Here is a 21,584-nt window from a genome sequence, read left to right as displayed (position 1 = left end):
AGAAGTTACATATGTAAATAGCCTATATAGCACGAGTCATAAACATAAGACCTGCCCAAACTGTGCCGCTGCATGTTTTACGGTTTATACCTAGTATATACAAACCTCTAGAAAGTTAAAATTTTACAGTTCTAATTTTACTAGTTTTGTTTATTGTTCAAACAATGTATTTTATTACTGTGTCGTGTAATAGAGACGTTCGTAAAATATTGTGAACCGTAAATATTGTAGTAAAAATTTTACAATATATATTTTTTGTGATTTAATAATTTTATAACTTAATAATAGTATATTTTTCTTAAATACACAAAATAACTCATGAGATGGATCAATATGTAGCTATATATTATATTTGTTAAATTATATAACAAGAAATTTTGGAAAATATATTTAAAATATACAAAAACAGAGAGTAACAATACAAAATATATATTATATATATTATATTATATTCTTTATTTATTCGAAAAACCCTTAAAATGAAACTATAAATAATTCTAATAATTTTCTTAGCAAATTAATAATAATCATACAAAACCCAAGAATAAATATTAATTGTACTTTGGGCTATAATAATCTATGATTCAAGATAAGCCCATTATTTTTTCTTTAATATAGTGCTATCAATGTTTCCAAATAACATTATATATTTTTTACTAGTATCCTTGTTTCTAAATATTTTCAAAAGATACTTCTAATTTAATAAGATAGATGTATTTGTTAAATTATATATCAAGAAATTTTGGGAAAGATATTTAAAATATACAAAAACAGAAAATAACAATACAATATATATTATATTATGTTTTTTATTTATTCAAAAATCTTTAAAATGAAACTATAAATAATTCTAATAATTTTCTTAACAAATTAATAATAATCATACAAAATACAAGAATAAATATTAGTTGTAATTTGAGTTATAATAATCTACTAGGTGTTTTCCTGCACCATGTGCAGTAAACAATTTTAAATTTAAATTAACTTTTAAATAGATAAATTTAAATTATATTTAAAAATTAAATTACTTGTTTATTGATAAAATTATATTTTTATCAATAAAAGCATAATACTGATAATACTCTTCCGTTTCCAAATTTTGGTTTCCATGCTTTAGATGTCGGATCCCAACAAATTGTTTTTTGGCCCAGCACTCTTAAAACCTGAGAGATTTACACGAACATGATATAACTTGTTAGTCTCTATCCAGCAAATAAATTTAGAACTAAGTTGATGATCAAAAAAATTGACCCGTGGTTTTTCTCTTTCTGTAAATTATCAGTGTTAAAATCATCAATTTTGTTGGAATCCTGAAACATATTTTATCAAATAAGCTATATTTTTTAGGTACAGAAAAAATCAAAATACATGAAAAAAATAACATAGAAAAAATCACTTACACAACCATACAAAAACGTGACAGTCTTTGTCATCTTATTCATAAGCCATGTCATTTATTAAGTGTGCCATGTCATATTTTTTTGTGAGAGTCTTTGTAGAGATGACATGTAAACAAAATTTAAAAAATTACTTCTCAAATATAGTATAGGGATGATTCAAGATAAGTCCATTATTTTTTCTTTAATATATTGCTATCTATGTTTCCAAACAACATTATATTTTTTTTACCAGTATCCTTGTTTCCAAATATTTCTAAACATTTCCAAAATGCACTTTTACTTATTTAGATACAATGAGATAGATATTTGTTTTTTTTGTCAATATTAGATACAAAGCTGTTATTAGTAGAAAATAAATTATACTGGTTTTGTACCTTTCTTGGTTTGTAATTTTATATTATTTGCACAATATAAGTGCTGTATATATACGTTGTTTTGAATTAAAAAGCCGTGGGCTGCTCTTGGATTCCTTGGACTGTGTTTCGGCCGAATGAATAAAAGATTACATGAAACTATGGGCTGCTCTTTTTCAACTGTTTAACTTATATATATCTTGGAAATATCAGATCATGGATAATGCAAAAAAAAAACAAAAAAAATCTTAATGAATTGCAGAAAATGAAAGATAAAAATATACTCTTCAAATAATCTATCCATCCCATTAAAAAGGAAAATTAACAACTTTTCTATGGTCAAATAGAAAATGATAATTAGTTTCTGTAATTAGTTTGATTAGAATATGGTTTATCTTCCAATTAAGCTCTTGCAGTAATGGTTCATTACAATTGTTATTTGAATAAGGCAAGTGGGACCATATCCAACGAGGAAAAGCCTCAAACACAGTCAGCAACACGTTTCATGCGGCGACCCTGACAGTGATGCATTTTACCCCCTTCTCAATTTTATATTAAGGAAAATAAAAAACAGTTACAAAAATAAATAAAAAGATAAAGTTTTGTAAGCACCAAGTAATCTCATAAAATCAGTAATATTTTCATCCAATACTACTGATAAATTCACGATAATAAGATTGTATTTAAATTTTAGGCCAAACAATAATTTTAAGTAGAACATTTAAGTTGAAAAATCCGGTCAAATAAGCGCTAATAACAATAAAGTAAAATAATTAAATATTTGGCACGAACCACGAATTTAAAGGGTAAAATAGATATGGATAAAGTCCAATAATACTAATAATGAATCCAGATGGATATAGAAGGACCCCACCACCTAATATAAGAACAGAACAACAAGTTTCTGCATAAACCGTAACTCATTGGTGTTCTTCATTTGATTTCGAGAGGTCAATAAAGTGACCAACTTTTGTTGCTTTTTTCTCATTCAATCAAAACCCCTCTGCACTTTTCTCTCTCCTTCTTCTTCATCTCAAGAATCTCTGAGTCTTCCTCCTGTAGACAGACATGGATGCTGTTTCACCTCTCAGAGCTGTGTGTGGAAGCGGTGCTCAATACTCCGGGACTAGAATCGATCACGGGCTTTCTGGGTTTTGTTCATTTTCTCAGGAAAACAAATCAAAACCGAAACTTTCACCGGTTATGAGCCTAGATTTGAAGGAACATCCCATGGCTTCAAACCAAACACTCACCGCCTTGTCTTCTTCTTCTTCTTCCTATGTTGTTCCTGTAAGCAAAAAAAAAATCTCTTTTTTTTTCTTTTTACTTTAAACCCATTTTCATTTGGCTTTATAGATTCTTAAAACAAGCTTGTTTTGTTTTGATTTGATTTCAGACAAAGACATCATCAATTGGTATGAGTAGAGGGATGAGATGGTGGGAGAAGTCAACGAAAGACAACATGTTAGAGATTCACTCTGCTAACCATCTCGTTGACTCTCTGCTGAACGCTGGTGATAGATTAGTTGTTCTTGATTTCTACTCTCCCGGTTGTGGTGGCTGCAAATCTCTCCACCCAAAGGTATGCCTTAGTCAATAACTAGTTCCACTTTTTTTTTTTTGTTCTCTCAGTTTGATTTGATTTGTGCTTTTGGTATGTTTTGTAACAGATCTGTCAATTGGCTGAATCAAACCCAAACGTGATGTTTCTCAAAGTGAATCAAGAAGAGCTTAGAACAATGTGTCATGGCCTTAACGTCCACGTGCTTCCTTTCTTCAAGTTCTATAGAGGAGCAGAGGGTAAACTGTGTAGTTTCAGCTGCACCATCGCCACCGTAAGCCACAATCGCATCATCAAACAGCTTTTCATATCATTGGGCAATTAGCAGTAAACTGAATCTCTTTGAAAATGCAGATTAATAAGTTCAAGAAAGCTTTGGACAAGCATGGTAGCGAGAGGTGCAGCCTCGGGCCAGCGAAAGGTTTAGACAACAAGGAGCTCATGGCTTTAGCGTCTGTAGGGGAACTTAAAATGAATCTAGACGCCTTAACAGTGCATCAAGATGTGTTGTCAGCTAGCAGCTTCTGTTATGAAACAGAGCAACAGCATCAGAAGATGGTGGTATAAAGAGATGGGTCTTTTCCATCAGGGCTCTTATTGATTTGTAGATATGATTATTGATTAGTGTCATATGGTTAGTTATTAAAATTTACTAGTAGCCTAGTAACAATGCCTTATAACTTCAAAACATTGAACTCAAGGTTTTGTTTCAAATCTTTTGTCTTCAAATTTACATAAATTATCTCAACTTCTTGTTTTCAATCTAGATCTTGGATCTTAACTATACATGAAGAGCACAATTCAGTGTTGTTATACGATGAAAGAAAGTCTTAATGTTGAAATTTACAATCAGCTATCTGAGCCTAACACATGAAACAATTAACAGACAATTAACGGACAATTTGAAGGAAAAAAAGGCTTTTAACCTCAGCATCAAGATTGTAATCACATATGTTTATGCACATCAGATCTGATGATTATTTGAATTTCCATCATTGGTTAAAAGCCATCACACTTTCAATCAAAATCAAAACAGAACAAAAGTGAAGGTAAAGAGAGTTGGTTTATGCATCAGAGAGATTCCCATTAAAGACTAAAAGTCAACACAGATTATTTCTGATGTCCCTGTCTGTTTAATCTTCACTTGCAAAACAACCATCAAATCCACTTCAAAAAAAAATTAAAACCGTCAAGAAGCAAGATCAGATTATACCCGTGGGAAAAAAAAAACTTGAGCTTTTAAAAGAAGAAAACTATCACATATCCCTGAACTTTCAGGAACCAAATCCTATAGTACTCAAGATATCATACAAGTAAAGAAGCAGAATAAAATCTATACAAAAAAAAAAAGATTGTGATGAAGAAACAGGTTTAGGACAGAACAGAAACTGGAAGTTAGCATTTTAGGATGTTCGCTCTCGTTCTTATCAAAGGGGATGTAGCTCAGATGGTAGAGCGCTCGCTTAGCATGCGAGAGGTACGGGGATCGATACCCCGCATCTCCATCTTTTTAACTCCATATCTTCCTTTTTTTTCTAGTAAAAGAAATAATTATTAATCACCACATGATTGTATTTGTTAACTCTAAAACTTGATGGCTATGATAACTAACTTGAACTAAGCCAACAAGCATCTTAAATCATTCATTCATGTGATCATAAAACAAAAGTTTGTTTTTTCCTTGGATCAGGTCATCACTGCCACGGAAGAAGCAATTGAGATCATACAATGTTCATGCATTTAACAGAGTTCTAAACTCATTTCCTGTTTCAGATTCATACTAGTGACAAGAAGCTTTCATCCTTGACTTAAAGCCTTCTTCAACACTTCTTTTGCAGGCGTCTCATTCTCTGCCGATCGAATCCCTTCCTCAATACGCTACAACACACACACACCAAGAACAATGGAGACCATGGTCACGGTTTTTTTTTGGTTGGTCTAAGAGACTTGTAAAAGCTTTTCTTGAAATTTCTAAACTCCTTTACCTGAAGAAGATAGTTGTGCAGCCAATCCAGTGTCTGCGGGAAAGTGGTGGCTGATATATTTACAACTGTCACTCCCTGTGAATTGAAGGAGCAAAGGTAGTCTTCAATGGTCTTTAGGTTTGTGATTAGTCTCTCTTTCTCCTGCAAAAAAAAAAAAAAACAAACTGTGTTCATCATACAACTTTCAAGATCCAGTTTAGTGAAGGGGTTGAGGTTTGTTTGTTTATTACACCTTAGATGTATATTTATCTCCAGATGTACGGGAAGAGATCCACTCCTCTAGCAAAGCCTGAGAGATAACAAGATTTTAAAGGAAACACAACAATTGAGAAAGATCCCCATAAATAAAACTGAATCACCACCTACCTTATGATCAAACTCAGCCATCTTTAAGACAATAGATATGACTATGGGCTCAGGACCAGATTTCGCCTTCCCACCACTCCCATCTGCACCTTTCCTCTTCTCTTCTGCTTCTTTGGAAGTTTCTGCTGCACCCACAACACAGAATCTTAATGCAAAGAAACTTCATAGGAAGCAAGTGATAATGCTGAAGAAGAAAAACAATACCATCGATTTTACATTGTGCAGCTTTTTCAGATAGTTCTTCTTCCACAGATGTTGTCATGGATTCAGCCTGAGAATGGGGCTCTTCTGTGGCAGTATCTTCCGTTTCTTTAGTGTTTGAGGAGGAACCTGCCTCCTCGGAGGTCACATCTCCTGAAGAGTTTGTTTCTTTGCTGCTACTAGTCTTGTCGGGATCATTTGATGGAGCTTTGTTCTCATCGTTCATTAAGTATATGCTTGGATCTAAATGTCTTCCCTGTAAGATGATGATAAAATTCATATCACCAAAGATTTATAAAAAAACAAGTAAAATAAAAAGCTTTTCACAAAAAAAACAATATATATACCTCAATGATAATGGGTTTCCCATCTTTCATTGCTTTCTTCAGATCACCAGCAAGTCCTAAGCAAACAACAAACCATTTGTGATAATGTAACAATCCAAAAAACACAGAGTGAAAATGAATCAACTGGTTCCAACACTGAAAACTAAGTGTACCTTTACGAACAATTCTGCATTCTCTACAGAACTCGGTTATCAGCTCCTCTGATGATCCGAACTCTCGAGTCCATACAGGAGTTGATGTCAAAGGAGCACTAAGATTTTTATAACACAAAAAAAAAAAAACAATTACATTTTTATTCATCATTTGTCATACTAGAGGATAAGAGTGTGATAGAAGCTTGAAACGTACTCAGTTGCTGTACGGAGCAGCTCATATACCATGTCAGTCTGTAGAACAGAAGAGTGCACATAAATGAAAACAAATGAAGAAGGAAGGGGGTATTGAGTGAGTGAGTGAGATAATACATACATGTAAGACGTTAGGCAAGTTGAGTCTCTGAGCAAGTTGTGTAGCTATTGTGGACTTCCCAACACAAGCTGTTCCGCAAACAAGTATCACCAGAGGTACTCTCTGATGATGAAATCTATAACCCCCCACACCCACACACAACAAAAAAAATTAAAACTTTGAAAGTAAAATAGATAAGAGAGAAACATGAATAATTAGCATTTTTTACTTGGTCATCATATTGTAGCGATTAACATACTCCTTCCCGTAACCGCGTCGCTCCATAAGCTACAAGTTTGAATCAGAATAGTTTTTAAAATAAAATAAAAACGTTTTTTCATAAAGACCATCTAACATAGTGTATGCACCATACCATAAACAAACTGGTTTCCAAATCTTTCTGAGACCTGCAAAAAAAAAAAAAAAAAAAAGACAAAACGAAGCAAAACTGTGTTCACAACAACATCTGACAAGATGGAAAAATGAAGAGCAATAGTGTGACAAGAAGAGCATACACATCTAAAAGACTGTTGTCAATCAGAAGCTTCTTGAGCTCAAGAGCAATCTTCACGGCTACATGATTTGGAATCTGAAAAAAGAATTAAAAATGTTTCATCAATGCTCTGGAGAATCAGCTCAGACAACCATAATATTAAATAAAAAGACAAGAAGATTTGAGTTAGAAATTTGGGGCAAAACCTTAGTAACAGTTAGCATTCTGCAGACCAAGAAACGAGACAGGACATAGTAGTGATCGGCATCTCCAAGCCATACCTTCACCTGCAAAAATTTGTTGAATTAAAAAGAAAGAAAAAAAAAACCTAAATTCAAAAACTTTTTGTTGAAGAACAAATTAAAAAACAAATCGAACCTTGACGAAATCGTATTTAGAGGAAGCGTTGCGAGGAGAAGAAGGAACAGAAGAGAATGGTCGGATGTTGATCTCTTGATGTTCGTGATCACCGTTAGGCTTGTTTGTTGTTGTTGATCCTGAAGAGCCAGATGATTCCTCTCTGTCTTTCATCTTCCTGAGACCGTAAACGAGCGGAAGACGGTCGATCGTGTCTGGATACTATATTTTATTACGCTGCTTAATGTTTCCGACATGTTAAATGAGTTTTCTAGCTTCCTTCACTTACTACCGGTCAGAGTTCTTTTCTTTCTGGTATTTTATTAGCCCATGTTGATAATCAAGCCCATGTTAGTTGGGCCAACCCATTACAGTCGTTATACAAACAAGTAGTAACTCGTTTAATTCGATAATATTTTTTTCATTTTTTCAAAAACTGAATATATATATATATATATACATAACCATACAATTTGATTCTCTGGGAGTAATTGTCGATAATATTAATTCCATTTTTTTAAAGTGAAAATATATATGAATATTTTATCAAAGCACATACTCTTATCATATTTATATATAGCAGAGTACTCCTAGTTTCTATTTTGCACAGGGCTTGTATAAGCATTAAGCTTGCCGTAATTGCATGGCAATGTGGATATTATGATAACAACCTTTGTTGCCTCGTTTTAATATAACAACAATATTTAGTTTGTTTTTTGATTCCTCGAGTACCTAGTACTATAGTGCTTTTCGTCAAAACAATTACCAATAACTGATATATGGAGATAACTTCACCTTTATTAGCTAGTTTCTTTTTTCTTTTCTTTTTTGAGAAATACCTTTATTAGCAAGTTCATAAGCTGAATAAAACTTTAACCGTATAAAGATACTATATCTCAAGCATTTGTTGGCTTGTTGCAAGTGGCTTCTTGAAATCGGAGCATGGGTCAGTAGGAGTCTGCTGACCAGCGATCGAACACATGCACACACCCCAAACAAAAATAAGGAAAAAGAAATCCTCAAAAGCATGTAGAACCCTTTAAATAAGAGAAAAACATTATGTAAGTGATGAATATATTTGTAGAAACATATACAAATAACAGTAGATTTTAAATCTATCTTATTAAAACAGAAACATTACGTTGGACCTAACATTTATTTTATAAGTTTTTAAATTAAATACATATTTATACTTTATAATTAAACATATATTAATGTTCCTTTCTTTATACTACTATCCATGTTTCCAAACAATATATTTATTTCTTTATACTACTATCAATCTTTCCAAACAATATATTTTATATACTACTATCAATGTTTCCAAACAATATAATAATTAATCTTAGTTATTTTATATCCATCATTTTTTCTTTAAAATTTTGTAGAAACGTCATAATTTCATAAATTACAAATAATGAACTCTAAAATTTGGATTATAAGATTACAAATTATGAAAATATCACAATTTCAATCAAATTAGATTACATATCGGTCATCCATCAGTTCAATCGGTTAGTCTCGGGTTTTAATGACTTTTTAATATGAATATTTTAAAAAACTAAATTGAATTGTTAGATCTCCGGATTAACCGGTATAATCACAATCGGGTTGAATTTAAAAACACTGATTTAAAACAAAAATATTTTAAATACACACTCTTTAAAAGTTAACAAAATATTTGTTAAGTTATTAGTGAAATTTTTCATCGTAAAATATTCCGCGCTTCCAAAGCGCGGATCAAGATCTAGTGAATTTTTAAAATACATGTTTGAATATAACAATGAATTTTTCATTTTAGTGCAAACCACTTCAAACTCTGAGTTTAATACATCCGTAGAGTATTGTTTAAATCTTTATTACATCAAGCGACATTAAAATTGATAATTGGCTAACATTGACTGAATTAGTCTAAAAGAAGAACTAATCTAAATCTACTGTCAGTTTTTAATTACTCGAGGGTTATGAACTGAAATCCTTAATTTTGTATGTCCAAAATCATTACATGTAACATTAGTTTCGTATTAAACATCCTTTAATCATGTAATTTCTAAGCTTTTCTTTGATATTTCTATAGTTGAGTTAATTAATGATAGTTGGTATTTATGAACATTTTTAGTAAGAAACTTAAAAGTTACTTATCTTTGCTTGCCTTCAGGCAAAGCAACGTGGGATAATCGAAGCAGCATCGGCAAAATAACATACGTTTTTTCCCTGAGAGTAACTAAATTAGAGGGCAAAAAGCAAGACTAATTAAACCTAGGGTTTGTGCCTCCTTGCATAAAGAGAGTTTTGACCAAAAAGAGACTAAATCATCAAGGCATCTAATTTATATCTCAATTTTTTTCTCTTTCCACCGAGTTTATTGTTTTCTTCATTTGCATATCTCTCATTTACTTGTAAAATGTATTCCTGATTACCATCACATGTTTTCTTGGTCCCGTTCTGCTATAAGTCCCTTGAAGCGAATCTTGACAGATTTTTTTATAAAGGGTTTTGTTAGGTTTCTTTTACCTCCCCCAATCTTCCATTTTTTTCCTAGGGAAGTTACCACCTTGACTTTTTGTGGTACAGCTGGTCTTGTCAGTGGATCTTCCTCTTGTTATTAAGAAGCAGTTTCCTGATTTATGTTTGGATCCGAGTAAGTTCGTTTTCTTTCTACAAGAAATTAATGTTTCTTTTTCCCAAAAACAAGAAATCATTTCTTCCAGATTTAGGGTTTCATACGGATTTAATAGTCTTGACAGGAACAAGATGGTGAGAGGGAAGATCGAGATCAAAAGAATTGAGAACCTGACAAGCAGGCAAATTTCGTTCTCCAAGCGTAGGAAAGGTCTTTTGAAGAAGGCTCACGAGCTTTCAGTTCTATGCGATGCTCAAGTTGCAGCCATTGTCTTTTCGCAAAAAGGAAAACTATACGAGTTCGCTAGCTCCGAGTAAGCAATCTTGCATTTATAAAAACCTTTAATCAATCAATAATCTTCTATGAATCTTTTGTTCTCGCTTTACTTTGATTATTTTTTGTTTATTCTTGTAGTTAGTAGTGATGTATAGATTTCTTTCTCTCCAACTCTATTCCCAAATATCATTGTAGAGAAATTATAGATAAATGTTGGTCATTTAGATTTATTTATTTTAAATAAATATATATATTCCTTTTGGAGGTGGAGAAGAAAGAATGAATAAAGGTTAAAAAAATATATATATATATATAAGTTGACTTAAAAATATATATATATATATATATATATATATATATATATATATATATATATATTCCTTTGTATATTTTTCAACAATATATATGCCTTAAAATGTTGGTCATATAAATTTTCTGTATTTAATTTTCTAATTAACGAAGTTATATTTATAGAATTCAAACTTTCATCATAATTAGTTTATCAGATGTTTTTCCTTAACTTAATTAAGTTTTTGTTTAAATGAATTCAAATAGTTTAGGGCTTTCCAAAAAAAGTGTTCTTAGAACTTTGAACCTAGTATGTCTTGGAACTCATGCTGTAACAACTTGCCATTTTTATAATTAATAGTATTAAAATAAATCCTAGTGGTTATTCAATACTTTAAGAGTACAATTGGACCGTTTTAAAAACCCATACAGTATTTATTTATGTATATGATATAATCTCTTGTGAATTTCTACTAGGGTCTCAAATGTATCCCTCGATATTTTTCATGATTCTTAATTGTGTTGATCTTTAGTAGGCCATTGAATTTCTTAAATCAAATCCAAAGCAATTGAGTTCCAAATGATTATGAAATCCCAGTACTGATCGATCAGTTATGTGAAACCACATACTTCTTCCGTTCCTGAAAGTAAGATTTTCTAGAGTTTTCACGTTTATTAAGACTATAATAAATATTTGCAATTTAGTTTACTATTTTATCTTTTTATACAAATTCCAATAACTATCTACCAATAAAATTTAATCCATTCAAATATTCATAATTAATAATCATCAAAAGTATACAAAAGTACTTTAAAAATATAGAAAATATATCTTTTTGAAACAAAAATAAAATCTAGAAAATCCTACTTTCGAGAACGGAGGGAGTATTATATAGCCTCTTAGCTACACTTGAATGAGTTTTGATAATTAGCCAGCAAAATCTCTGGCAATACATTTCATTCGTAATTTTGTGTGTTTACAAATGGTTTTGACAATTTCATTCAAATTGTTGGTAGGTATAGGTAAAACGGCGTGTGTAGCCTAGTATAATATGTAAAGCTTTAACGTTCTTAGTCCACAATATATTGGTCATACCGTCATGCTTATAAGTATCATAGGTTAGAGTATAAAGAGGAAACCAAGACATATTACTATACACGTTTGTATCTCAGATATTTGTTTAGCAATCTATGCTCCTTATGTAGGCCAAGTAACATATTGAGAACCTTTAGATGTACATAATTTCCCCTAGCGGATTCAATCATACTATTCCTAAGATAGGTCAAGCGTGTCTAGTATCTACCACATGTATTTAATTTACGTTTGAACAAATATGTATTATGTATGCATAACATTCCATTATTCGTGCATGTGTGAATGTTCTTGTTGTCATGATAACATTTTCGGAAGTTAATATACATGCTAATAAATAATACTATTAATGACGAAGAGGTTAACTTGAAAATAATTCAGCATGAAGAAGATGATGGAACAATGTGAGATGTATAGGCATGGATACTTTCATGCTGAGAGACTCCAAGAAGAGAAAGATGTGCAGGATCTCAAGAACGAAGTAACGGTAATGGTGAACAGGATTGAACTTCTTCAACTTCATTGCCGGTTAGCTTCTGATATTTTTATACCAACTACATATGTTTCTAAAACAATACATGATTGTAAATACACTCGTGAACGCAATATCATGCATCTTAGGAAGCTTATGGGACAAGATTTAGGTTCTTGTTCGGTGGAGGAGCTCAATGAAATAACCATCCAAATTGAGAGAAGTCTTACTCTTATCAGATCAAGAAAGGTAACTTTTTTTTTAAGAAAAGGAAAGAAAGGTAAACTTACTTCTTTTCTTTTGAGGAAAAGAAAGAAAGGTAAACTTACACAGAGAATTACTAATAAAACATAAATATAGTATTTTCAAAGATTTATATGATTTTTTTAACGTGTTTAACAATAATGGGTCTTATAACAATCACCTGATAACAATGGTGTTGTTCTAGAGGATGTCTAGTTTTATATTGTTCTCTCAGACGTCTAATCATCTAAGTGATTAGATATCAAACCTGCAGCCTAGCTCATTCCGGGTTCTACCAAAAATTTCGCAGGGTAAGGTGCATGAAGATGAGGTAGAGAAACTAAAATCGGAGGTAATATTACTAATTTGTACTTTAGTCAGTTCTTAGTGGCAATTACTTTCTAATTTTCATTAATTGCGTGTGTGTGTGTGTGTGTTTGTTCTCATTAGATTGAAGGAACGAGAGAGCTCGTGAACGAGAGAACTAAGCTGCACGAAATGGTATACACGCACGCATATAAATACTACCAAGAACATATGCATGTATTCATTCATGCACAGCCACACTTATTTGGATAATAGATATATTGTCAGGGTTTGAAGTCCATAACAAAAACATCAACTACCACTTTGATTCTTCAGTATGGAAAACCCATTTTTCTCAAGTTTCATGAAAAATCTGATGGTAGATTAATATACTACTTTTGAATAAATTTTAACTGAAACTGAAAAGTAGTCAATCAAAAACTGGCATCTCATGAATGTTTTTTTTCTCTCTCTAATTATTGAGTTTTTTTTTTTGATCAAAAAAAAAACTTGTTATCCTTTCAGTTTGAAGAAAGGCCATTGTGGATGCAGTCGAGGAGCCTAGAGAGTGAGAAGAATGCATCATCATCATCATCATCTGCTTGTGAAAACGTGAACATATCGGACGTCGAAACTGATTTGTTCATCGGATTGCATAGAAGCCAAGTGTAATTGTATGTTAAACCAACCGGTTATTGTTTTCTTATTTTCCAAGTATGGATATGACTTGCAGAATGTTTTAGTCGATTCTCTATTTGCATAAACCATGAAATAAAGTAGCATAAACCATGAAATAAAGTAAGCATACAAGGGTTTTCTTTTACATTTTCTTTTCATCTGTAGAACTGAGTTTATTATTCTGATGTTAAAGGCATGTTTTTTTATTATAACCAGAACGTGATTAATAGTTTACAAAATGAACATCTTTTTTCAAAAAAAAGTAGAAACATGCATGAGATGTGGTAACATAGAACGGGAAAAGTCACTCTGTTAAAAAGCAGATTGATGATAAATAACGAACTAATACTTAGAAATCTGCAAGCAAATACACCTTTGTGAATTAATATTTTACATAGAAAGGAGAGTTTCTCTCAATTTCAGGAACGAGGAGCGGCCATTTGCTGCTTCTTTATCCTCTCATGCGACTTCACCATGCTGTAACAGAGCACACGAGTGTGAGAGTCTCATCCAAACATCAAACTTCTAAACAGAGTTCCATGGTGTTGACAGCTGATCCATACCTGATATCATGAGGAGTGATGAACATCCACTGCGCTCCTTGTGCAATTGCAAAATCCACCAGCGCGTCCAAACTGATTTTCCGGCTTACAGCATCCTGGATTTACAGAATACAGAGGTTAAAACAGAATGATTGTTTCAGCAAAGCTCTCATCTCCAATGTAATGCTTGTAAACATAATTACCATAAACACATCAAACTCATCCATTGCTCGGAATGGGGCTTCTGTCATCTCGTGAAGAGCTAATGCAAAGCACAGAGTTGAGAAAGAACGTTCTCCGCCTGAAAGTTTTATGATAAGATGAGAGTAATCTTAGATGACCAGTTTCCAATATAGGATATGTCTTTTACATAACAATGAGTTACATATGTTTGCTTTTTTCTTTAAGTGGAGAAGGAAGCAAGCACCTGAAAGACCTTTGGTGTCTCGAACGGCATTAGTTGTTGCATCTTGCGGCATCTTAACCTGTCGGAAACAAACGTCATCAATCAGATAATGTTATAACATGGGACACATTTGATTGTAGATATCTTAGCATAGCAGTGTCAGTTACCTCTATGGACAAAGTTTTATTTTCATAACTGACTTTGATGTGTCCACTGATACCTTTCTTTCCCAAGTGAGAGTTGAATCTGCTTGGAAGATCATAAAATCAAAGAAAGCTCCATACAGAAGAAAAAAAAATCTTAAAAAGACAACCGAACTACAAGTTTATCTATGGGGTTAGCAATGGAGGAAAGCAACTCTTACTGCCACGTTAGCTGGCGCCGAAGAAGCGATGCATTCCTTTGAAACTTGCCCCACCGCGAATCCAGAGCAGTTTTGCAGGCCTGATCAAAACGGTAATGAATATTAAATGATGCAGCTATAACAACACATATAAAGCTTTAACATAAACAGATCTGCAAGGGCTCAACCATGAGTTTTTCTCGATAGCCTTGATACAATTTGCGCTTCTTTGCAATCTTTCGTTCTAGTTTCTCGTACATCATCCTAAGGTCATCGATTGATTCAGAAAACCTGCACCAAACGAAAGTTGAAGCATGTGGTTTACTGTCACAGGTCTCTTTACGTGTGAAGGAATAGCTGAAAGACAATACTAAAAATACAAACTGCTGATTCTCTCGATGAAGTCTCTGATTCATTCTGTTAATCTGAGCACTGAGTTGCTCAGGAGTACTCCCATCCCAGGGCCCCAAAGACTCTATCTCACTCTCGGGACAAATTTCAGAGGCCTTCTGGTCGCTTTCCTGAAATTTAAGCATATGTAATTCGTTACCAAACGAAAATGAAATTGTATATATAGAATTACTAGCACAACTGTCAAAGTTACTTATGTGTGTACCTTTCGCTTAGTTTTAAGCGTCTCATAATTAGCCTCAGCCTCCTTGATATCAGTTAGGACCTTGTTTTTCATTATATTCTCGTAATGTATTTTCTCCTGAAACAGAAATAATGCTTACCTTCTGCATTCAAAAGCAAGTACAAGATCAATTTGTTTAAACGTAGAGGCGAGAAGGGGTACCGCTTCGGCAGATTGAAGATCTTTCTCAATCTTCTTTAGCTCGTTTTCTGCTTCCTCAAAGGCATCAATTTCACCCTTGGCTGACTCTGCATTAGGATGAATTGACATAATAAAGTAGGTCAGTCAGTTAAGGTGATCTATCCATGTTCTATCACAATTCACAAACCAAGAAAAAGATACATGCGTCTGAGAAACAGTGGTCTATCACAAACATACCACGTAAGTTCTCAAATGAAGCATTAAGTTTATTAGCTTTTAGTTCAGCTTCTTTCAAGCAGATCTGGAGCTTCTCAAGGAAAGCTTCTTTCTCCTCTATTTCTTCTCGCTCTTTCTGATATATTAATTAGAAAAAAAAACACCTAACTTAGTGAATAAGAACATGGTGAAACCAATCACAAGAAAATAGTATCGTCACCAGCAAACAAACCATGATTTCAAGTTGAAGCTCATTAACACTGGAAGACGATGATGTGTCATTCTCCGCAGCGACTGTACTCTTTAAATCTCGCATCTCGAATTCCTTTGTCGTCAAAACTCTCTCTGCTTGGCTTCGTTGCTTCTGTATAAACCAAAGAAAGGAATGTGCAAAAAATGTTATGAAATTACGTCGACATGTCCACTGGTTTAATCAATGAAATTACCTTCAGTGTGCGGATTTTCGACTCGAGTTCTTCAAGATTCTCCTCTGCTCCCCTCTTACGTCTCATGCATTGATTCATCTCGTTTTTTCCTCGAGAAGCCTCTATTTCAAGATCCTTGATTTGGTCATCAAAAGAAGCACATAGTCGCGTAGGTTTGCGAGGAAGAGGAGGAAGAGTTGTCTGAACTGGCCCACGGAAAAACCTGAGGTAAGAGTAGATACATTAGTGTTATGACTGAAGAAGATACTCTTCTATCCCCTAGATGGCCTCAAGTCGATCCCTTTTGTCACGTTCATAATTGTATTAAAAAGAACAAAAGATGAGGGACTTTCCATGCCAAAACTAACAAGTTACATACATTCGGTACCCGTCTAAAGTGAAAACATCCTTCAGATTTGAGAGCCTTTTCCCAAAAGCAACTGCCTTTCCCACCTCATAGTTCTCTGCAAGTACTTGCCTCTCAACATTACTCTGAAATATCCAGAAAACAAGACCAAAATATGTATACCGTCATATAAGATTGTAAGAAAGAAGAAAATTAGTAAGTTGAGGGGAAATCTGAAGTAAGATACCACATCCACCAAGACATTAAGAACGGTTGGATTATCAGAATGCAAGACAGAGAGAATTGTTGGATGTTCTGTCTGAGGAATCATGTGTCTTGGTATATTTAACCTGCACAATTGAACAGAGAAAGCAAATTTTGCGTCATAAGCTACCCATTGATTAATTTTGAAGGGTTAAAAGAAAAGATTAAAATGTTCCATTGAACTTTGAACCTTGGTCTCGAAAAGTCATATATGATAATCTTAAGGTTTTTATAATTGGCTTCATTCGCACAGCTTCTTAAAGTGAGCGAGTCTTTATGATCAGTCACAATGAATGCATTTAACATGTTTCCAAGAGCTTGTTCAACTGCAGACGCCCATTTATTGCCATTGATCAACGTCTGTAGAATATCACACCATTAGAAGATATTTTGTGAGATTTTTTGATTCCACAAAATACTACATTGGAGCTTGTTCTGGTTCACAGATTTGCAAAATAAACAAATTCAAACTCACCACATGGGAGCCAATAGGACCAATTGGAGGCTTTTTGAATCTACGATGATGTCTCTCAATAGCCTGCAGAAGATAAATGACTCTGTCCCCTCCAAAAGCAGTAACCTAATGAGAATGCATGTATATTGTGTGCCTCTTAGGTTTTAACGAAATAGGTTTGGCAATATCCAGCTGAAACACCAAATATTGTAATTAAATCATGTAAACGGCACCTTGTTTGTTTGATGTTTCTTCAGATCATAAATGTTGGAGTTTATATCTTTTTGTCTCTTTTGATGGTCTCGAATCTAGAAGCCAAAACGCCAAATAATGAACAATGTGTTAATTACAAATTAAAGCAGCCTGCGTACGAAACTGATAAGACTCTTATAAATTTTCATGTGGAATAGAATGTAAGTAGCATAGGTATAGTTGTACCATATCGTCGATGTGTTCCATCTCTTTCCTTCCAGCTGATGCTTTTTCCAGTAAGGCATTCTCTTCCTCTTTCAATCTAAAGGTATCAAATATTTGAAGGAAGAATGAGACAGACTACAGAAGATGGATAGGAACAAGAAAAAAAATGATAGAACTTAATATTATAACCTGGAAAGTAGTGTTTCAGCCTTCTCAATCTCATGTTCCAAGTATCTCAATTTCTCCTCGGTTTCAGATTGTTCAGCCTGCATCATTGTCAACCTATGAGAAATATACCTTCAACACACATTATTGTTATGCCAAAACACTTAGCACAGAAGAAAAGAATGACACAGTTTGTGGTTTTTATAGATACTATCAATGACAGATATAGAGGACCTGAGTGTTTCTCATTGTCTGTTCATTGATATCTCCAACCTGCCGTTCAAGCCTTCTAACACGATCCTTAATCTTCTGAACACTACTGCGCTTATGATTAAATTCTTCTTCTAGAGCAATCTTTTCTCGTGCCGCCTACAGTCAGAATTGACAACATGAACAAACAAGACAAGATACATCAAAAATAATCTGAAAATTCATTAAACCCAAAGCAATTTTTCCAAACTAAATCAGGCTGAATGTTATTTTCATCTTGTCCACGTTGAGAATATATGTATATTTGAGCCATGCAACGCATTTGGCAAGTCCAGTAACTTCATATGCCTAATATATGTTGTTAAATGGAGGAAGATAATCAATTCTATGCGGAACAAAAACCCATCCACTAGACCCCTTTTAAAACTATATATTACAAACCAGCTTGGCTGATTGGTGACAAGTCTCTATCTCTTTCTTCATCGCAGTTGATTCATCCATCAGACATGCAACTTTAGCTTTCTTCTTGGTCAAGCGATCCCTTAATGATTCCACTTTAGCCTACAGAATTTATCAGTTATAATCAAACAGTTTGAGTTCGAGAACATAAATTAAGCTATATATTCAGCTCTGTATAGATAGCTCTCTATAAATTTCAGTTTTTCAGCCATATATTCAGTTTTAGTTCTAAAATATGAATTAAGCAATACAATCAGTAAGCAACAAGGGTGCAATAAGCAATATATTGCTTAATTCATGTAAAACATGAATTAAGCAATATAATCAATCAATATAATAACTATAACCAAATCGACCATATTGGAGGCAAAAACACACCCAAACTTAAAGAAGTTTGATAATATGTCTTTAACCATGGTCCTCGAAGAATGTTCTAGGGTGCAAATATATCAAAGACTCCACTTAACCAAACTATCTTTTTTTTTACAGCTATAACATTCATTGTTACAAGGGAGAAGCTATAGCTAGTAATGCTGCGATCTTTCATAGCCGTCCAAATTTCAGATAATGAAAAAGTATGTATGACTTACTAGTTCCCAGTCTATCTTAGCTTGGCAAGTAGGTATGCGTTCTTTAAGCTTCACAATCTTATCGGTCTGTTCCTGGAGCTGCCTATCCACATCATACACCCATGACCAAGCAAGTTTCTTTTTCAACTGCTGTAACTTTTGAGCTATTTCTTCAACTTGTTCCATATTCTTTATCTTTCCACGCAACTCGTTGATCTCCTTTTCTATTGGTTTAATTGTTTCCTCCATCTCATCGACTAAGGCAGTTGCAGAACTCAAGTGCTCATAGATACTTTGGAGAAGATCATTAACTTGCTGAAGAAGGGTTGCCTTGAAAAAGAACTAAAGAACAGAAGATTTTAGCCAAAAAGAATCAATATGGTTGACATTAATTTATACCAAGTTAACAGCAGATACCTTAAATTTATCTTTGTCATTTCCAGAATGCAAGAACTCCCTGCTCTTGTCTTGACTCATTACTACGCATGGATTATCAACATCAATCTACACATGTACATAAGACAGATCAAGCAATGAATATGACAATATGGCTTATATATTGAGAAACTTTAAGGGGGCATACAAGACCAGATATAACAAATATCTCCCATATTACTTAATACTTATCAGTTTGAACTTTGAAATTTGAATGAAAGACAAAAACTCACATTAAAATGTTCAACAAGTTCCCGTAGCTCATCCTTTCGGCTACTTACTTTTTTTCCTGCAGAGCATAGATTCCATAAAATAAGAACAGAAAAACCCTTCGAACCAATAATTTCACATACAGATTTTAAAAAATAAAAAATAAAAGAGTAAGAAGGGAGATGGTCATCACAACAAGCACCACACGGGCTATGAGACAAATTGTAAGACCAGCCTACAAACAGATAAGAGAAAGAAAAGGGCAACAGTGAATTATTAACCTTCATGATCCTTGAGAATGGTAGAGCTAGCAGACTCGGTTATCCTACGTTCGATAATTATGACGTCACCATATACATCAGGCTTAAAAGCATCCTCCCCTTGGTTTTTCATCTCTACATGGACAACCGCATAGCTGCAAACAACGAATCCCCATTGGAAAGTAAGTTTCAGTCACTCTCTCACCCATTAAAGAAGCACAAGATAGTTGTTTCTTAATCAAATTTGTGCTTTTACGATGCTCCTAACTATGTGGTAGGTAAAAGTGTACAAAACCTGCATCCAGTTTTAATGAAATCCTTCAAAGTGGAAGCGCGCTGAGTCCCTTTGGCTCTACACCCGAATGCAACACATAGAGCAGTCAATATTGCACTCTTCCCACCTTGCCAACACAACACAACACAGAACCAGATTTTAAAAAACCTTATGAGTCATAAGTTATGACACATACTATTCGATGCAAACGAGCACAAAACCATTAGCCATGGACTGTTTACACAGTGAACAAAAGTAAAATACCAAAAAAAAAACAAAATTATCACAATAGTAAAATTCAATCGATTGGGGAGCTAAAAGATCAAAACTTTTTTACAACACTTACTTCCGTTTTGGCCGGTGATGAAATTGACCCACTCGCCAAACTCAATCTGGAGGTTACTATGGCACATGAAATTCTCGAGCTTGATCCTTAGGATCGTACCCGACCCGGAACGCTGTTTTATGAAGGAAGCACTGGGTCGACCCCCGGATTTCGCCATGGCTTCTCGTCGCGCCTTCTAGGGTTTCGCACTCTCCGGGGCTGAGACGAGACTAATTAGAAAGAGGAATTGAGAGAGAAGGCGATTCGCCGGGCGCTTTAGGGCGGGAAAGAGACAATGATTTTCTACTTCGCGTGTATGCTAACCTTGCCTATCTTCACCGTCGATCTTTTAAAAGATAACCATTATGGGCCTTATAATTTACTTTACATGGGCCCGTTAGCCATATTTGTATACTTTGTTTTCTTTCTTTCAGAAAAGAGAAACGCTGTCGTTTTCGGCGTCTCAAGACATTACATTAAAATAGATAGCAATTCATAGTTTCAAAACAACACACATGACACAGGTTGAAATCTTTATATATAAGAGATGATCATAATACATGATTCATTAGAATAAAAAATCACGTATGTGTAAATGCAATTTATGAAAACAAAGATGTGAACTGGTTTAATGAGATTTTCACCTGCATGACCAAATCCATCACCCTCTTTGTAGAACAAATCGATCACACGAGCAGTATTGAAGACTCACGAGAACCTGGCGTGGCATAGTGGAAGAGGCTTTAGAGAACTCATCCATCATGACCTCGTATATGTTTTATGTTTTGATATATGTTAGATTTTTTTTTCCTCTTAACATTTTCTGAATAATAGAATAACCTTTTATTATAAATAAAACGGTAAATTTCGTTTTCATTCACTTTTTATTCTATATACATAAAACATAAATAATACGGATGGGCACGGGATAACTACCCGCTAATTTTTGGATATGTAATACTTAGCTTGATGTCTAAGTAATTGAATTTGTTTGTCTCGT

The 21,584-nt window shown here is 33.7% G+C and overlaps 4 protein-coding genes and 3 non-coding genes across 10 annotated transcripts; 3 read left to right on the top strand and 4 right to left on the bottom strand.

The window, feature by feature from the left end:
• The first annotated feature begins 2,650 nt into the window (after positions 1–2,650).
• LOC108851656 (thioredoxin-like 1-2, chloroplastic) lies at positions 2,651–4,076 on the top strand. The gene is made up of 4 exons (XM_018625114.2): positions 2,651–3,043; positions 3,150–3,335; positions 3,424–3,588; positions 3,669–4,076. Exons 1-4 carry the CDS (start codon positions 2,822–2,824, stop codon positions 3,879–3,881), a joined length of 786 nt encoding a protein of 261 aa, XP_018480616.1. The 5' UTR covers positions 2,651–2,821; the 3' UTR covers positions 3,882–4,076.
• Positions 4,077–4,237: 161 nt separating this feature from the next.
• On the bottom strand, positions 4,238–4,315 carry LOC130512250 (small nucleolar RNA snoR124). The gene has a single exon (XR_008945806.1). It is a non-coding gene; the product is annotated as a small nucleolar RNA snoR124 (small nucleolar RNA).
• Positions 4,316–4,379: 64 nt separating this feature from the next.
• Positions 4,380–4,465, bottom strand: LOC130512206 (small nucleolar RNA R44/J54/Z268 family). The gene has a single exon (XR_008945763.1). It is a non-coding gene; the product is annotated as a small nucleolar RNA R44/J54/Z268 family (small nucleolar RNA).
• Positions 4,466–4,746: 281 nt separating this feature from the next.
• Positions 4,747–4,819, top strand: TRNAA-AGC (transfer RNA alanine (anticodon AGC)). Its single transcript has one exon. It is a non-coding gene; the product is annotated as a tRNA-Ala (tRNA).
• Positions 4,820–4,944: 125 nt separating this feature from the next.
• LOC108851839 (uncharacterized) lies at positions 4,945–7,793 on the bottom strand. Of its 2 annotated transcripts, none has more exons than XM_018625309.2 (14): positions 7,532–7,793; positions 7,360–7,440; positions 7,176–7,249; positions 7,034–7,067; positions 6,890–6,948; positions 6,682–6,796; positions 6,562–6,599; positions 6,366–6,463; positions 6,214–6,269; positions 5,870–6,122; positions 5,666–5,790; positions 5,532–5,588; positions 5,300–5,440; positions 4,945–5,192 (listed from the first exon to the last, which is right to left on the bottom strand). In XM_018625309.2, the coding sequence occupies exons 1-14, from the start codon at positions 7,682–7,684 to the stop codon at positions 5,112–5,114; spliced, it is 1,365 nt and encodes a 454-aa protein (XP_018480811.1). In that variant the 5' UTR covers positions 7,685–7,793; the 3' UTR covers positions 4,945–5,111. The 2 variants fall into 2 exon arrangements, with proteins under 2 accessions (XP_018480811.1, XP_018480812.1); XM_018625310.2 differs by having other exon boundaries at positions 5,666–5,787.
• A 2,462-nt stretch (positions 7,794–10,255) lies between these two features.
• Positions 10,256–13,654, top strand: LOC108855686 (MADS-box protein AGL72-like). The gene is made up of 6 exons (XM_018629562.2): positions 10,256–10,446; positions 12,172–12,318; positions 12,412–12,511; positions 12,816–12,857; positions 12,956–13,006; positions 13,337–13,654. The coding sequence occupies exons 1-6, from the start codon at positions 10,265–10,267 to the stop codon at positions 13,481–13,483; spliced, it is 669 nt and encodes a 222-aa protein (XP_018485064.2). The 5' UTR covers positions 10,256–10,264; the 3' UTR covers positions 13,484–13,654.
• A 110-nt stretch (positions 13,655–13,764) lies between these two features.
• Positions 13,765–20,890, bottom strand: LOC108855684 (structural maintenance of chromosomes protein 6B). Of its 3 annotated transcripts, none has more exons than XM_057009682.1 (28): positions 20,606–20,890; positions 20,281–20,386; positions 20,007–20,140; positions 19,749–19,804; positions 19,498–19,584; positions 19,102–19,422; positions 18,494–18,613; positions 18,077–18,211; positions 17,867–17,943; positions 17,699–17,774; positions 17,494–17,568; positions 17,282–17,386; positions 16,997–17,166; positions 16,790–16,892; positions 16,585–16,688; positions 16,218–16,419; positions 16,004–16,135; positions 15,793–15,907; positions 15,577–15,662; positions 15,397–15,492; positions 15,165–15,301; positions 14,969–15,071; positions 14,802–14,881; positions 14,605–14,683; positions 14,459–14,516; positions 14,235–14,332; positions 14,053–14,147; positions 13,765–13,966 (listed from the first exon to the last, which is right to left on the bottom strand). In XM_057009682.1, exons 1-28 carry the CDS (start codon positions 20,760–20,762, stop codon positions 13,909–13,911), a joined length of 3,165 nt encoding a protein of 1,054 aa, XP_056865662.1. In that variant the 5' UTR covers positions 20,763–20,890; the 3' UTR covers positions 13,765–13,908. The 3 variants fall into 3 exon arrangements, with proteins under 3 accessions (XP_056865662.1, XP_056865661.1, XP_056865663.1); XM_057009681.1 differs by having other exon boundaries at positions 16,576–16,688; positions 20,606–20,889; XM_057009683.1 differs by lacking the exons at positions 20,281–20,386; positions 20,606–20,890 and having other exon boundaries at positions 16,576–16,688; positions 19,749–19,805; positions 20,007–20,095.
• Positions 20,891–21,584: the final 694 nt, after the last annotated feature.

The sequence above is a fragment of the Raphanus sativus genome, chromosome 4 (assembly GCF_000801105.2).
Source record: "Raphanus sativus cultivar WK10039 chromosome 4, ASM80110v3, whole genome shotgun sequence".
Taxonomy (NCBI): Eukaryota; Viridiplantae; Streptophyta; class Magnoliopsida; order Brassicales; family Brassicaceae; genus Raphanus; species Raphanus sativus.
This window is presented reverse-complemented; position numbering and strand designations above follow the sequence as displayed.